The 15,750-nt window shown below is 33.1% G+C and overlaps 2 protein-coding genes across 3 annotated transcripts; one reads left to right on the top strand and one right to left on the bottom strand.

Moving 5' to 3' along the window:
• Positions 1–12: 12 nt before the first annotated feature.
• Positions 13–4,236, bottom strand: LOC124919673 (protein DNA-DAMAGE INDUCIBLE 1). Of its 2 annotated transcripts, none has more exons than XM_047459982.1 (15): positions 3,973–4,236; positions 3,770–3,802; positions 3,545–3,681; positions 3,119–3,227; positions 2,671–2,787; positions 2,154–2,219; positions 1,730–1,792; positions 1,559–1,603; positions 1,318–1,379; positions 1,079–1,172; positions 902–994; positions 740–809; positions 481–551; positions 238–294; positions 13–153 (listed from the first exon to the last, which is right to left on the bottom strand). In XM_047459982.1, the coding sequence occupies exons 1-15, from the start codon at positions 4,036–4,038 to the stop codon at positions 25–27; spliced, it is 1,212 nt and encodes a 403-aa protein (XP_047315938.1). In that variant the 5' UTR covers positions 4,039–4,236; the 3' UTR covers positions 13–24. The 2 variants fall into 2 exon arrangements, with proteins under 2 accessions (XP_047315938.1, XP_047315937.1); XM_047459981.1 differs by having other exon boundaries at positions 3,119–3,230; positions 3,973–4,235.
• Positions 4,237–5,500: 1,264 nt separating this feature from the next.
• LOC124919979 (general transcription and DNA repair factor IIH subunit TFB1-1-like) lies at positions 5,501–13,909 on the top strand. Its single transcript, XM_047460353.1, has 20 exons — positions 5,501–5,819; positions 6,272–6,350; positions 6,451–6,512; positions 6,619–6,682; positions 6,818–6,944; positions 7,636–7,711; positions 8,300–8,395; positions 8,730–8,774; positions 9,187–9,243; positions 9,902–10,057; positions 10,144–10,209; positions 10,453–10,576; positions 11,806–11,862; positions 11,990–12,117; positions 12,190–12,381; positions 12,468–12,581; positions 12,953–13,030; positions 13,180–13,227; positions 13,453–13,515; positions 13,691–13,909. The coding sequence occupies exons 1-20, from the start codon at positions 5,733–5,735 to the stop codon at positions 13,787–13,789; spliced, it is 1,818 nt and encodes a 605-aa protein (XP_047316309.1). The 5' UTR covers positions 5,501–5,732; the 3' UTR covers positions 13,790–13,909.
• The last annotated feature ends 1,841 nt before the right edge of the window (positions 13,910–15,750 follow it).

Genomic DNA, 15,750 nt, shown 5'->3' with positions numbered 1-15,750 from the left:
ATTTTTTATAAGTTAAGACTTTATTTAGCCTCCAAATAGATATCCAGCTGCCTGATCTTCATTACCATCAAAGAACTTCAGAGCTTGTATTACTTCTCCCCTCGAAAACCCTAATTCTATTAGCCGAGCTACCTTGCCTTCAAACTCGGTGCTCTGCACATCAACCGACAAGCAAATCACGATAAATTATTAGCTCAAAAGTGGAAAAAAAATTGTTTGTCGTGTGAAATGCCATACGTTTGACAAGTCACCAGCGGGTTGCGACGGAGTGTTCGCTTTTACACCAGATGTAACCTGAAATTTTCAAGAGAAGATGCTACAATTATTAAAGGTCCTTGAGGATTGCAAAGTGCTTTATACCCTATATAGACAATTGCATTTGACTTTAAAGTAATAGTGTCATTTCATGAACAAAAAAACAAATGCCATAAAAAGTGTACATCAAATACTTTAATGTAGTTGGTTTTATAAGTATCTCACTTGTGTTCCAGAGCCAGATGCCTGATTCAACAGATTCTCTTCATCCTGATCACGAGAAGGAATGTCCTTTTCTGAATATCAGAACAAGAGTCAGGATTGTGGGTCGATCAAATAATCAACTAAACTAATAAAATACTCTTACTTTATTTTTTATATTGTTAAATACAAAAGTTTAGTCATTTAACACAAATAACCTCAAATAATCCACTTTTTCATTAAACAAATCATTTTCAATAAAGTGCAAAAAGGGAAAACTAACCTTGCAAAAAGGGCACTGAAACTTCGCCACCTCCAAATCTCAAGACATTCTCCTTCAAATCAATTACACACTGCAAATAGTAGATGGATTGATCATATTACTTATAAATGGAAGAAATGGTAGAAAGCAATAATAATAATAATAATTGGAGAAAATTGTAACCTGATGTTTGCGAAGCATATCCAACCCAAAAAGGAAGTCCATATTAGGAGAATCAAGTACCAAGAAGGAGCATGGATAGAAGACATTTCCAATCTACACATAATAAAGATAGATTTTTTTGAAATGGTTAGAGTTCCAATTCAAACTATGTTCTATCAAGACATATACATGTATTACCTTGATTGGAGCAACATGTATCCGACCAAGGATCTCTGTCTGACCAACACCTTGAGCAATGCCCTTATAACGTTGATCTAAAAGCCTCAGCAATCTGAAAAAAAAAGTGATCATCATCGTTTGTACGGGTCTCCAAAATTACATTATCTAAAAGTGCAAATTAAGAAAACATATTGTGAATTCAACGAAAGCAAATATCATATGAAAATAATTTAACGTGTGTTTAGATAAGCACTTACCCACAACGCTCAGCACAACTTTTAGATATTATTGTTGATTGAGCTCCACTATCAACAAATGCCTGAAATAAAATGCAATTAAAAAACATATCCAATTATATCTTAAGAATAAGGTATTTAAAAAGAAAAAGCTACTTGCAACACTGACACTAATCTTGTAATCAAAAGGGAAAGGAAGAGGGAGAATAGATAATGAAACAGCATTTTTCGGAAACTATAAAAAGAACAAAGTTGTCACTACCTTCAAAGGAACGCCATTGACGTCCATGTCAACATACAACATAACCTGAAAATTGCACACCAGAATTTAGATTCTTCTTCTCTTTATTTCCTTGGGGTGTGAAAATTTAGAATCATTTAGCGACAACTATAACAAAATATAGTCCAACTCTTGGTGACTAAATATACATACCACCCGGGCAAAGGCTTCTGGGTTATGCTCCAATGCAGCAGCCCAATTCTCATCAATTCCTTTCTGCAATTCATATATCAATTAGAGCCGAATTCACACTACATATGATTTTCACCTATGAGAACTAAATGAACTCTTTGACCACATGATAAACAATGAATAACTGCCATCCAACTCGATTGACATTTCCACTAAACATTAAACAGAAAAACCAACGGAAATATACACATATGGATTCAGCCCCCCTAACTATTACAATGGATTAAAGTGGATGTTTGGACAACAGAAAGAATCAACCAAAACATGAAGAATATATGCATTTGGTGCTAATTTGGGTAAGGCTAAGATGGTCGGTACAATATGATGTGCAAAACTGATGCATGTATAACCTCTAATCAATTGATATCGGATGTCTCATACCCACCTGGCGAATTGCAGCCTCAATTTTCTTCTGGGCTTCGACATCAAAGGGATCTGCATAGTGTAGTGCCTGCAATGCAAAACAAATAAATTAATGATTTAACGAATAGGATTATTATGAAAAATAAATAAAATTAATGATCAGTGTGCCATCATTTAATTAGCACGGCTTTTACCTAAGGAGGACACCACACATATATATACAGTAGGATTGGAATGGAAAAAATAAATATATAGACCTCTTTTGTTCTTTTCCCATGTTATCCAAACTTTTTATTTACTTCTATAAGATGAATCAGAGTTAGCATTACGTTAACCATTTATAAAGAAGTATGAGACAAATTCAGGCACCAGAGAAGTACATCTAAACTTTTCTGAATCTAATTCTTAGTGTAGACTAAATGAAGGGCAAGTTTACAAGTCAATAAGAGTATCAGAGATGGTATAAGCATTAATCATATGAGAAACTGTTCAAGACTAATATGATATAAGCCAAAGCAACTGTCACAAATACTATTTACCATCTCTTCATCTTGACGACGTCGCATTTCAGATTTTTGCTGATGACGTTGTCGAAGCATTTCTTGCAGTCTGTTGACATCATTTCCAAGAAGAGTTTGAGCTAGTTCAGGGTCAGCCTGCAATACAAAATCATTACTTAGTTCAGCCAATGACAGAATTAACAGTTTAAACTTTAAACCACTACTTTGAACATGGAATGTGAAACAGTGATCCACAAAGTTTAGGCTAGGATATTGTTATGCTAATCCCGAATACAGATCTAAGAAGGTCAAGTATAAAGCTAACCATAATTTAAATGATGTTCCAAAATATAGAACATTGAGGTAAAAACCAATGAGATATGTTAAAGAAAGAAACTTAGCTATTCATTGAGTATTCTAATATGCCTGCAATAGTGACTACTCAAGCCATAGAAAACACCATAAAAAGAAACAAACAGCATAATACCTGGAAAAGTTGTGCCATCAAATTAGAATCCCGAAGAAGGTGCTGCTGGAATGCCACAGGATTCACAGCAGACCCATCTGGATTCTGTGCTATGTCTCTTGCAGAAGGACTGCTGTGGAAATTAACAAGTGCATATCAATTCAAATGAAATTGGAACAATACCATGGTTCAGAAATTGCAAATCAGAAAGAACGATCAAGTTCCAGAAATATATTTCCTGCAATGATTAGTTCATGGCTAGAGGTATCTCTTGGCAGATGCTTCAAACATCAAAGTCAAATACCCCACCATCATGACTAGCGGGTAAAGCTTGTCAAAGACAAACATGTATTATATGCATGCTGTCAGATCTGAGAAGTTACCTTAAAGAAACCAAACTAGAGATACCAAAAGTATCAATAAACAAAATAAGTAAAAGAATTCTACCTCGAAGCAGCAGCAGTGGCACCAACTACCATCATCACTAAGTCTCCATCATTAACACCAATAGCACCGAGTTTATCAGCATTCCTTATCTCTTTCCCATTGAATAACAGTTGTTGCTGATTAAGTGGCACTTGAGTCTGCACCCAATAAATGCATCTTATATTACCATGTTTGTAAACTAATAATGTAAGCTATAAACTCAAAAGCCGTAAATAGATCTCTCACCTCAACCTCGAGTAGAGCTTTTAAGTTCTCGACCTGACAGTAGATATCAAATAACCCAAGAACAAAAACACAAAAGCATCAATCAAAATTCATAAAGGTGGAATCTTTATCAGACCAAAATAATGCAAAGGTCATATATAGTTTGATAGCTAGTTAGGGTTCATCAAAGAAAAGAAGAAAGTTGGGGAAATTAACAGATTTACCGATTCATCGCGGTCGACCTCCAAGGTAATGATATTTTCATCTGCAGTCATTACAGTGATCTTCATGTTCTTGTTTTCCTCCAATTCGATTCAACTTCAATCCTCTTGAATGCTAATGCTTCTTCCCTTTTATTTGGGTCTTTTCTTACTCCCAAAGCAAAATACGGTCCTCTTCGTGCAGTGGGGGTAAAGTAAACTGGTGAACGGCCGGAAGGCGGAACCTTTTTCACTTTCGATATGGACTAGGAGAATTCGATCGCTGTAATTTCCAATGCCAAACTTACTAGAATTCAATTCAACAATAATCAAATTTATAAAGAAATTAAATATACTTTAATATTATAAAATATTTTATTTAGTAAGTTTGTTAGTTAAAAAAAGTCAAAATTTTAAGTAATTGTTCTTTTTTTTCTTTTTATTTTTTAATTAAAATTTAATTCATATTTATTAAAATAAAAAGTGACGTATTTAATAACATTTACAAAATCAAAAGAAGTAAATCAAATTTAAATATTAAATAGTATTACAAATTTAGAAATTTTAATTTTTTATAATATTATATATTAATAAAATCTAACTAATTTACTCTTCCTTTAATTTATATTATTATATTACCAAATATAAATATAAATATAAATATAAATATAATATAATATAATATAATATAATTAATTTAGTTTAATTTTTTTTTTCTATCTAAATTATCTATCTTAATCTTCTTTCCTTTTCTTTTTATTTTTATACTTGGATAAATTAGAGTCCTCCAAAGAAGGGACAACATAATAGTACAACTTTATCTCGATTTCGACAATTTTAAGAAAGTTTAGTGATTCAATTCGTAAGTCATTATCGATTTTACACTCTAACGAGCCGTGACTAGGGATGACAATTTAAAATTGTCCCGTGATAATCGAACCAAATTACCTCGTTTGAGCGGTTTTTCCTCGGTTTGACCGATAATTGATCGGGGATAGGACGGAAATAGTATTTGTGTCCCCCGCCCCGAACCACCCCAATTTCACCTCGATTATGCCCCAAACACTAAAATCATAATTAAATATATAAAATCATTAATATATGTATTTATTTATTATATTTTATAAAAAAATTAAGTTTATTTTTTTATAATAATATAAAATTTTAATATATTATAATATATATTATATTAAAAATTATATACAAAATTATTTATTTTTGAGAATATGGTATAAATGGTGACCGCAGGAATTTTCCGAAACCGAATGGGACAGAGATGGTAGTAAAAAAATCCCTGAATTAAAAACAGGACAGGAAGGTAAATACATTCTCCGTCCCGAACCGCCCATTATCATCCCTACTCATGACTCGTTTCCTTCTATGTAGAATCACAAACTCAAACAAGTTCTTGACTCGCGAGTTTGACAGTATTGGACTAGGTGAACAAACCAGGCCTTAACAGTGTCTGGAGGATCCGATTCGACAGGAGGACCCGGTGGGTAATATAAACAAACACAAGATGACCCGTTTGTGTGTAGACTTCTGCAGGTTGGCGCCCTGGAGTATGTGACTGAGAAAGGGAGGGAGAGAGTGAAAGGGGTTTTATACAATATCGTCTTTCACAGTATCAATCAGAAAAGCTTTTGCCCGCCCGGCGTCCGTCAATAGATCGGACCTATGGAAATGACTTGGAAGATCGCGGCCTTTTGGATTCGTCAATTCTGATTTAGCGTTCTAAGTTCAATCTTGATTTTGTTCTCAAATTGGTTATTGGATCGTCGATTATGACCATGGTCAATGGACCACTCACCAAATTTGCAAAGTATAAGTCATCAGTTAAAGACCCAGGTGTTCCTGGTGCTTTGACGATGGTAAGTCTACTTAACACCTTTTATGAATGTTATTTGAATTAAATGTGTTGTCTTGAATAGTAATATATTCAACTAGAAAATGCATTTAGTTGAATTTAGCTAGTTTTTAAGTTGGTTCAATCTCTTTGCATTTGGTACATGGTTGTTATTTGAATTCATAACATCTGAGCATTAGTAATGCGGAGGAGAGGTAGTCTGCTTTGTGATTCATTGCTGGCCCTTTATCTATAGGAATCCATGGAGTTCGGCGTAATCGATTTTAGAGTGAAAATAGTATTTCAATTGATGTGATAAAGAGATATTGTTTCATTTTCTTTGGTTTTACAATGTTATTTACTTCATTTTCTGTACTGGTCCCGTCTTTATTCTCTTCAACTTATGGATCTTGACTGTGGTATATAGATTGTTTGCACTGTTTTGGAGTATCTTTTAACAGTTTCAGTTTCATGCAGACGCAGGATAGGATTGTCTTCAAGCCTAATGATCCAAAGTCTTCACAAAGGCTTAATATAGAGTTTCGACTTATAATAGGTAGTAATTGGTTCCCAAATGGTTTTAGTTTTGACTTATGCTGCAATAATGAAGAAATGCAGTTTAAAACATGTCTTTATGTGAACTTTCATGATCACAGGGCACAAGTTCACCAAGGAGGGGACCCACAAGTCAGCTCTGCTTAATCTTACTCAAGATCAGGTTCTTAAATTTAGAATCCGCACTTCTGGTTTTTGTCTCAGAACATACGAGTTAACATTCTTTTCGACTAAAGCAGATGCTTGAAGTTTTCTAATGTATTGCACAGGGTGGAAGCTACATTTTTGAGTTTGGAAACTTTCCTGATCGTGATGCATGCAGAGATTTTGTAGGTGTGTATCTATCGACTAAAGAACATATCTGCAAATATTACTAATATTAGTTCAGAAGATAGCATTACTAATTAGTAATTTCATATTTAACCATTTACTCTAGTATTGTTTGTACTAACTACAATTGGAAGACAGGTCAAGCAATTTTGAAAACTGGAGGAGGTGGGAAGACTGAGGTTGAGAAGGCTTCTGTAACTCACGCAGGAGAGCAACTCAGCACTAAAGAGATGGAGCGCCGAATAAAGCTTCTTCAAGAAGACAGGTTTGACTTCTTATCCTTAACCCTATGAAAAAGTTTGCTTCAATACGATGAAACATTTATTTTTGATGCTTTGGCACTGGTTCTATTATATCAACAAATCACATGTGAACCGAGATATGCAAATTTTACTAATAGCTACTGCAGTTTCCTTGGTAACACCTGATAAAATAATCATTTGGTTAGATCTTCTAACTATAACTAGATTGATATGCAGATTTTACTAATAGTTACTGCATTTTCCAGTTTCATTGGTAACACCTGGTAAAACAATCATTCTGTTAGGTTATTCTAGCCAACCAGATGAATTTATTGCTTTAGATTTAATAAACAGTATAAATGGATTGATATACTTAATCCATCTAGGAGAAATATCTTTTTGATAGAATTTTTTTTATGTTAAAACTAAAAGCAATAATTGAAGAAATATCTTCTATACCATAATAAAACGACAAGGAGTTAAAATTAGATTGATTAGAGGCCATGTGAAACATATGTGCCCGAGAAGCCCCAGAAATGGGCAACTATTGGCTGTTTCATTGAGGAGGTTATTACATAACACTTACTATATTTTCTTGGTTAGTGATTTCTTAAAAGATATGTTAGTATTCAGAATTATGGTAGGTTTATATCATCTTGATTTTGAATCACATGTATCTTTATATATTAAAAGGTCTACCTACATTTTGCACAGTGAATTGCAGAAGCTCCATAAGCAGTTTGTTCTAGGGGGTGTTCTAACAGAAGCTGAATTTTGGGCTACACGAAAGGTTAGTTTGCTCGGTTCAATATGTATGTTTGTTCTCACGATACATTTATTTTAGACAGCTTCATCGTTCGATTCACAAACTTTCTAGAAGAAGGATAGTGGCCAAACAGAGTATGCAAAGCTCTTGGTTAGCATTGGCTTTATTCTGAATTGATTTCAAAAGTTACATATGGATGAGATGTGAAACTTTGGACTTACAGCTACAGAATTTCCCTCCTCAACAAGGAAATTCATTTGACTAGAAAATTCATGTTCTTAATGCAAATATGATTTTAATCTGTATTATGCAGGAATCCAAATGTAGTATCCTCTTGGGATAAGTAAGGGCCAAGAGTCAACCCAAAAAAAATGTATTCCACTCTCACATGGGAGAGATATGTAGGTTTTTAGAGTTACTTCTCCATAAAAGGACTGCTATGTCTCTTTGACACAGAAATGATACGTCGTGCACATTTTTTTAAGAAGTTTAGTTACTTTTTTGTTGCTTATAACATGAGTTTTATCTAGTTCATTTCAGATTTGCAGCTCTGAACAGTCATTGTAGTACATATATGTGATAAGTAGAATTTGATTTTGTTATTTAACACAGAAATTGCTAGAGCGGGATGCGAAAGTAATATTGAAACAACGGGTGGGGTTCAAGAGTGCGATGCTTGCCGATGTCAAACCATCAACTGATGGTCGGGTAAAACATAATTCTCATCCTCTCTTTTTCTGTATTTTCTTATAGCATGTATGGTCTTGTATATGCGTTCAATTGTACTTGTCTATACTTCAGACCTTTTTCTTTTTAATGTTTTTGGTAGGTCCTATTTTAGAAATTCGTTTCCAATTTTTTTGGTTGATCCTATTCTACACCTTTCCCTAAATTCAAATGACATTTTTTCTAACCTTTTTTTACTTCATGTTTCATACTTACAAGTTACAACTCAATATTCATATAGATGAAGTTTATACTTTCATTTTGCATCTTCTTCTCCACAAGTAAGACTGATTTCCTTCAATTGTGTCAATTTCAGACGAATAGAGTAACATTTAATTTGACACCAGAGATCATTCATCAGGTATGACCTTTCCATTTTCACTTGCTTCCCTTTGTCTAAGTTCTAATGAGTAATCCTCTAAACTAGGTTTCCCTTGGCCATTAAGTGATGGATTTAACTAGTTATGCATTACATCCTATTGTGTAGAATAATACTGGCTGGTTTTCATTAAAAAATAACATGAAGTAGCATAAGTTCTTGGTATTGAATATTTCTTCGTGCATCAGTTTCAGATATGTTTATTCTTTTAGCTATACTCAACATGATGGACAATAAGGATTGTATCTTCTCAAACTTTACAACTTCTTTTGAAAGGAGTCAAATTATATTATCTACCTTCTTCAGTTGTTAATTGTTTATCCAATTGGTCATGAGTCACATTCTTTATTGCATTGATTTCTCATTAATTGTTTGTTTTTGTGTCAATTTCCAGATTTTTGCCGAGAAACCAGCTGTCCACCAGGCATTTCTTAAGCTTGTACCAAGTAAGGTAATGGTGTTTTAACTCTTTCCCCTTTGACCTTTCTCATGTGTATAGGATAAGATAATTGATGGAAAAGTTGAAAACTGAAGCTCATTACAGAAAAAGAGAACATGTTGTTTCTTATGGCTGTGATACACATGAGAAAGGGGTCAATGAAGAGGTCCATTCCTCTTGTTTTTAACCTTCCTCCACTCCCTTGTTTTCAATTCAATACAGAGGTAGTGAGATCCACATGAGGAGTTAGAAAGAACAAGACATTTCAAATACAAATACGCCATTTACATGTGCATCTCAACAGAGAAAAATTAAAATTCTCATTTTTAAAGCTCATTCATTAAATGATTCACTAACACAACTTTATAATTGGTAGTTGGTGTTCCTGTTCATTTTTGTTCAGATATTCTAGATCAGACATGCTTAGGAGTTTCAGTTATATCATCAGAATGTCTCTAACTTGTTTGAGATTGAATATTTTTATTTTCATTCACCCCTTTAATGAAATTTGATCTTCAAAAAACAACTCATTGTAATCGTTGAAGGAGATTCACATTATGTATGAACTTTCAGCCTCAAGTTTCACTAAGAAAGGAATTGTCATTATATGCTCAATACTATTTAAAGGATATTATTTGAGGAAAACATTTCCTTCTTCCTGTGCTTCTAGATGCCTGAGAAGGATTTCTGGGACAAATATTGCAAAGCAGAGTACTTCCACCGGACAAAAAGTACGGCTGAATCTGCTGCGGCTGTAGTTGAGGATGAGGGACTTGCTGTTTTCTTGAAGCAGGATGATGTCTGGGCACGTGAAGCTCGCCGCAAGGTGCTTACTCTAAAAAGTGGAATTGTCATTATATACTCAATACATGGAAAATATTAAAGATCTTATGTGGCATGCTTTATTTCCAGATTAGACGGGTTGATCCAACATTAGACATGGAAGCCGATGAAGGGGATGACTACACTCATCTTCAGGTATTTTAACATAAATACTTATATGTTTCCTTCTTTTTACTGAAACCTGATGCAGCGTATTGAGAATGTGAACTGTGGAATATTCCCATTTTATATTTTTCCTTGATTCTTTGATTTGATTCCACACCCTAACATCTGACAATTGTCAGGAACCCATGTCATGTGGTTTTTGTTTTCCCATCACAATGCTTCATCTGCACATGAATTCTTAGACACATGTATGTGTGTTTTCCCTGAATGTAGGACCACGGACTTGTTCATGAAGATAACATGGATACTAATGATTCCCAGTATGAGGAATATCGCAGATCACTTTCACAAGTACTTAATCGTCATGGAGCTGTTGTTCTCGATGGGAGATCTATAGGTGAGATTCATGAAGTGCTTTTATCTCTATGCAAGTATAATGGTACCTGCTGTTAAGTTTCCTATCTAAGCTCCTGCTCAGAATATTTGTTGTGGTTCGTCCTTGGAAAAGATAACCTTTAAATCCTAAGTCCTGAACAAGTTTTTATTATTTTTTTGAAAAAGGTAAACTTTTATCAAAAATAGCGCAAGGTGCGTTCAAACGTTACAAAGGGAGAGAAAAAAAAAACAATAAATAAGAAAACAACGTAAGAATTTTAAATGTCAATAAGATCAAAAAATTTCATCCGTACAAGCCCCCTTTTTTTGAATTAAAGCGAACGCGTGTAATATAAATCCTTTGAGACGAACGTACCCATAACTTATCCCATCGAAAACTCAGTCCCGAACAAGTTTATTATCTCATGACAAGATAAAACGACTTCATACCAGTTTTCAGCTCTAGTTCTGTTTACAGGTACTAACTTTCAAAATACACTTACAGGGACTTGTTTTAAAACTCTGGGTAATGCTTGTAAGCTGTCTGTTGGCCACACTTGTGGACAATATCTATTATATATGATGTTTTGTCATTGTTCACTCGCATTCTACTATATCCTAGCACGCCAAATGACACTCATGAGGGTCTAGGGTCATGCTAAATGCAGCTAAAGTTAATAAAACATTAATTTTATTTTTGCAATTGATACCTTCAAGTGCTCCTGCAACCATGCCCTTCTGTTTATTCTTACTTCTTCCATTTATTTGAATTTGATATGATTAGTGACTCCACATGCAACAAATCACCCCAAGTTTGTTATGGAATCCATTGGACTTGCAGTTTATTAAATGCTCCTTTTAAGTTAAATATATCTCTGACGTAAGAAGTTAGTTGGTCTGGTCTTTGCCTTGGCCTTTGCTTTTTCTCTGCTTTTTCTTTGCTGTAACTGTTGCTTTTGTTTGTTTTTTGTTTTGTTGCCGCATTTTTTGTCATCTTCTTTGCTTTTTCTTTTGTCGTTGTTTAAATGACACTTTTTTATGCAATGACCTATGTTCAGAAAAGAAGTTAATTGGTCTGTGTAGTCTCTATTAGATACTATGTTTTTAACTGCTAGGAAATCTAACGAATAATTCATCCCTTACTAGTCATTTTTGCTTGATTTTGTTTGGAATTATTTGTGCTTTCAAGAACGATCAGTTTGGGTTATTTAACTTGATCAGGTATTCTTTTGTCCCTTTGACTTCACACAGACGGAGAGTTGGGTGACACGAGATCTGTTGCTGAAGCACTTGCCAAGTCAAAGCAGGGTTAGTATCATTTTCTTTTCTTGTTTATTTGTATCACAGTTATGTTTTGACCTTTTCTTGTCCTTTTCCTCATTTCACATATATATATATATATATATATATTTTTGTTTTTTGGCTGTTGTTGCAGTGGAATTGGCTAATGAAGTGTCTGATAAAGAAGCTTATCAAGAACAAGTGGAAAGGATTTCTCGGATGGCTGAGATTGATGATCTCCAGGCACCTCAAGATCCTCCCATTGCACCTCTTTTTATCAAGGTATGATATTCTTGACATGACATGATATAGTTTTATTTTACACAGCTAGTTCAAGATCTCTTGTTTGGACAGGATCCTAGAGACTATTTTGATTCACAGCAAGTCAATGCTATAAGAACTTTGGGAGATACGCTTGCTGGGTCAAAAGAAACGAAATGCAAAGTGAGAACAGTCGAAGCGTATGGCTCCATGAGAGAGTGCATAGCCCAGATTAAGCATGTAGGATTAAGTGATCCCATCGTTAAACCTGAAGTTGCTTTGAAGGTAATGATGGCTATTTTGCTTCTATCTGACATCTTCCATTTGAAAACTTAACTGAAGAAAATGTTGGGTTTAACATGGTATTATAGGTATACAATGGGTTAACCCAGACTATTTCTAGCCCCAAGTTTCATCTCGGGAAGAATCCGCAGGCTAGCAATTTGGATATGTTGCCTAGCTCCACGAAACACGACATATTACACGTGAGTTGGCATTATACCTGTCAATATTCTGCATAATGCTATAAAGACAGACTTCTATTTTTCAATTTTGTATCCCATAAATTTCATACTAAGCCTATTTGAAAACTGGTATTCTGTCACAATCATGATTCCATTGAAAAATCGCCAAATTTAAGTGAATTCTTTTTATTTGGTATAAGATATTTTTCTTAATCATGAAAATTATTTTCTAGATCATGATCAAATTCTAATGTAATTTTCTTTTTCATTTCTGGGCAGATTATTTTTTTTATTGTAATTCAGAATATATTCTAGATTATTGTGATTTTTGGCAAGCATTCCAAATGTAGGGTTTTCAGGATTTACGTGACAATTTCATTTATTGTTTACAGAATTGGACTTCTATCCAAGAATTGCTCAAGCATTTCTGGTCATCATATCCAATTACTACTTCCTATCTCTATACTAAGGTACACACATTGATCCAGTTCATGGAAGCTTCTAACACTGTTGTAAAATTGAGAATTTTGTATATGATGTGAATATACAAGGAGCTCTCATCAGATTCTTGTAGTATATGTTTTTATAAGGTCAGTTGATAATATATTTTTTTTTATAGGTTAACAGACTTAAAGATGCCATGTCAACTACTTATACAAGGCTACAGGTACCGTATTTGTTTAAGAATTGGCAACAAGAAACTTGTAAACAATCAGTCTTGGTACATGAACCTGGACTATTAATCTTTGTAAGAATATTAAAATTTAGACCGGAATACCAAATTGAGTTTAGGGTGGATGGATAATTCCAGCAAAGCATCCACAAATCTTTCTACTTATTTTTCTTATCTCCTTTCTTTAGCTTAGCTCTGTTTTAATATTATTAATTTCAGGAGATGCCTGCCCAGTCAGAGTTTAGGCATGAAGTTTCCCTTCTCGTGAAGCCTATGATTCAGGTTAGCTTTGGCCATATTTGATGCGGGTTAATTTACAGTCAACAATCTACTCGTCAAAGAATTATCTACCAAAAAATTCGTTATATATTTATACCCTTATCCAAAGAACCTGATTAAAGAAGATTATTTGGCACCGTAGATCAAAAGGGCCTTATTATTTACCATTTTGGTGTAGACTCTGGATGCCGCATTTGCGCACTATGATGCAGACTTGGAAAGAAGATCAGAAAAGAGTGGAGATAAACGAAAGGGAGGAGGAGGGTTTGTTGCATAGGGGAATTTGTTATATTTTTGGTTGGATTATTTGATTTCCATAGTTCATACATTCAAACTGTAGATCATCTATTTGGAATTTAGTATTTTTTTTTTTTTGATGAAATGGTGTAGTAACTAGCTAGTATATGGTACAATTACAATGGTAGTAATAACTAGCTAGTTACTTATCACTGGGTTTTGAGGAATTGATTTGTTGATTGGAGTTTATGTTATATCATTCTCTTTCTTCCTGATTTGTTTTGAAACTCTATTAGTAGAGTATATATGTAAATACAAATTTATTGAAACTCAAAGGCAAAGGGAGTTGTTCATAATTAGTTGTTATATAAAACCCTTTTAAGGTATATATATATGAATAAAATATGTTCTTATCTAAATATTATTACACATTAAGATTATTAATTAGCAAGATTTTTTTTTTAACAATAACTAAAAAAATATGACAGCTGTGAGATACAAATTTATAATAACACAACAATATGTTCATAATAATTGAAACTCAAACTCAAAGTGAATTATACATAAATTAGTTGCTATATAAAACCCTTTTAAGGTATATATAAATAAAATATGTTCTTAAAAAAAATAACATGACAACTGTGAGATACAAATTTTTAAGGTATATATAAATAAAATATTTTATGACCTAATTTTTAGGTCTTATTTGGATTTAGGCTATTTAAAAAAATAATGATCGGGGTTGATTATGAGGAGATTTAGATTTAAAAAAAAAAAAAACTTATATAGGGTATTAATATATAATGATAAAATAATAATAATTATTTAAAATTGAGAGTATTATAGTATTTTGGTTTATAAATTAAGTGATGTAATGGAAGAGACCGAGTGAAATAATGTTTTTTAAATTTGGTTTATTTAAGTAATCCAAACCGAACCAGGCCTTAGAATGTTGCAGGTTCATTTGATAATCCGAATATCATTACTCCGAATTAATTAAGTCTAGAATAAATTTTGAAAACAGTACTGTGGATGTCCTCTTCTCTGACCCTTATTTGATAATAATCCGCAAATAAGTCGACGTCGATGAAAACCGTTGCTTCATGAAGCTCATCCAGAACTCGTCCACTACAGTATATGATATTAATCCTTGATTGTGTTTCTTATAACAAGAAGATAACGAAAATCAAACATTAAACCGACGTACTACTATAGTTATTAGGTAATAACACATTTAAATAATAATAATAAGATAATACCATAAACGTAAAGAATTGTTATTAGATTATCAATGATATTAACTATTATTAGTAGTGAAGAAATTTAATTTTAAAAATTGTTGACTCACACTAAGAATCTAAGAGTGTGATGTTTAATAAAAAAAATATCTTATTAGAATACATTTGTGTTTTCGAAATTATGTTAGAAATTATTAAATTATGTTTCCGGACCTTATTCGTAATATTTATATATTCTTTTAATTTTTTTAACAAATTCGTCAATGGATTAAACCGACAGAACCGATCTTCTAACCGTTCAAATAGAACCGATCAAATCGACGATTGAAATTTAATAAACCGACGATAACGATTTAGATATGTATTTTGGTTAATAAACCGACAAAACCGAACCGCATACCCTTAATACAAAAATAATATAACATATAACATTTGGAGATGTGTCATGAAGTGAAACTAATGTATGATTTTAATAGTTTTATCAAGAAAATAAAATATAGGTTAAAAGTTTAATATAAATTTATGAATAAAATATTTCTTTTAAAGGGTAAAAGTTAAGTTTTAACTATTAAGGGGTTAAAATAAAAGTATTAGAATAAATAAAATGATTCACCGCCTCCTCGAATAACCAGCACGTGAATCCTACGCTACGCGTTCTATATGTTAAAACTATAAATACAAGGAAGCAGTTGTTTGTATCTTTCATATTAATTTTCCTTTTCTCCCTTCTCGGCAGCTTTACGCAGTTGGACTCCGATGGCGA

This window comes from Impatiens glandulifera, chromosome 1 (genome assembly GCF_907164915.1).
Source record: "Impatiens glandulifera chromosome 1, dImpGla2.1, whole genome shotgun sequence".
Classification (NCBI taxonomy): domain Eukaryota; kingdom Viridiplantae; phylum Streptophyta; class Magnoliopsida; order Ericales; family Balsaminaceae; genus Impatiens; species Impatiens glandulifera.
The sequence above is the reverse complement of the archived record's forward strand: the minus strand, read 5'-3'. Positions and strand labels throughout refer to the sequence as shown.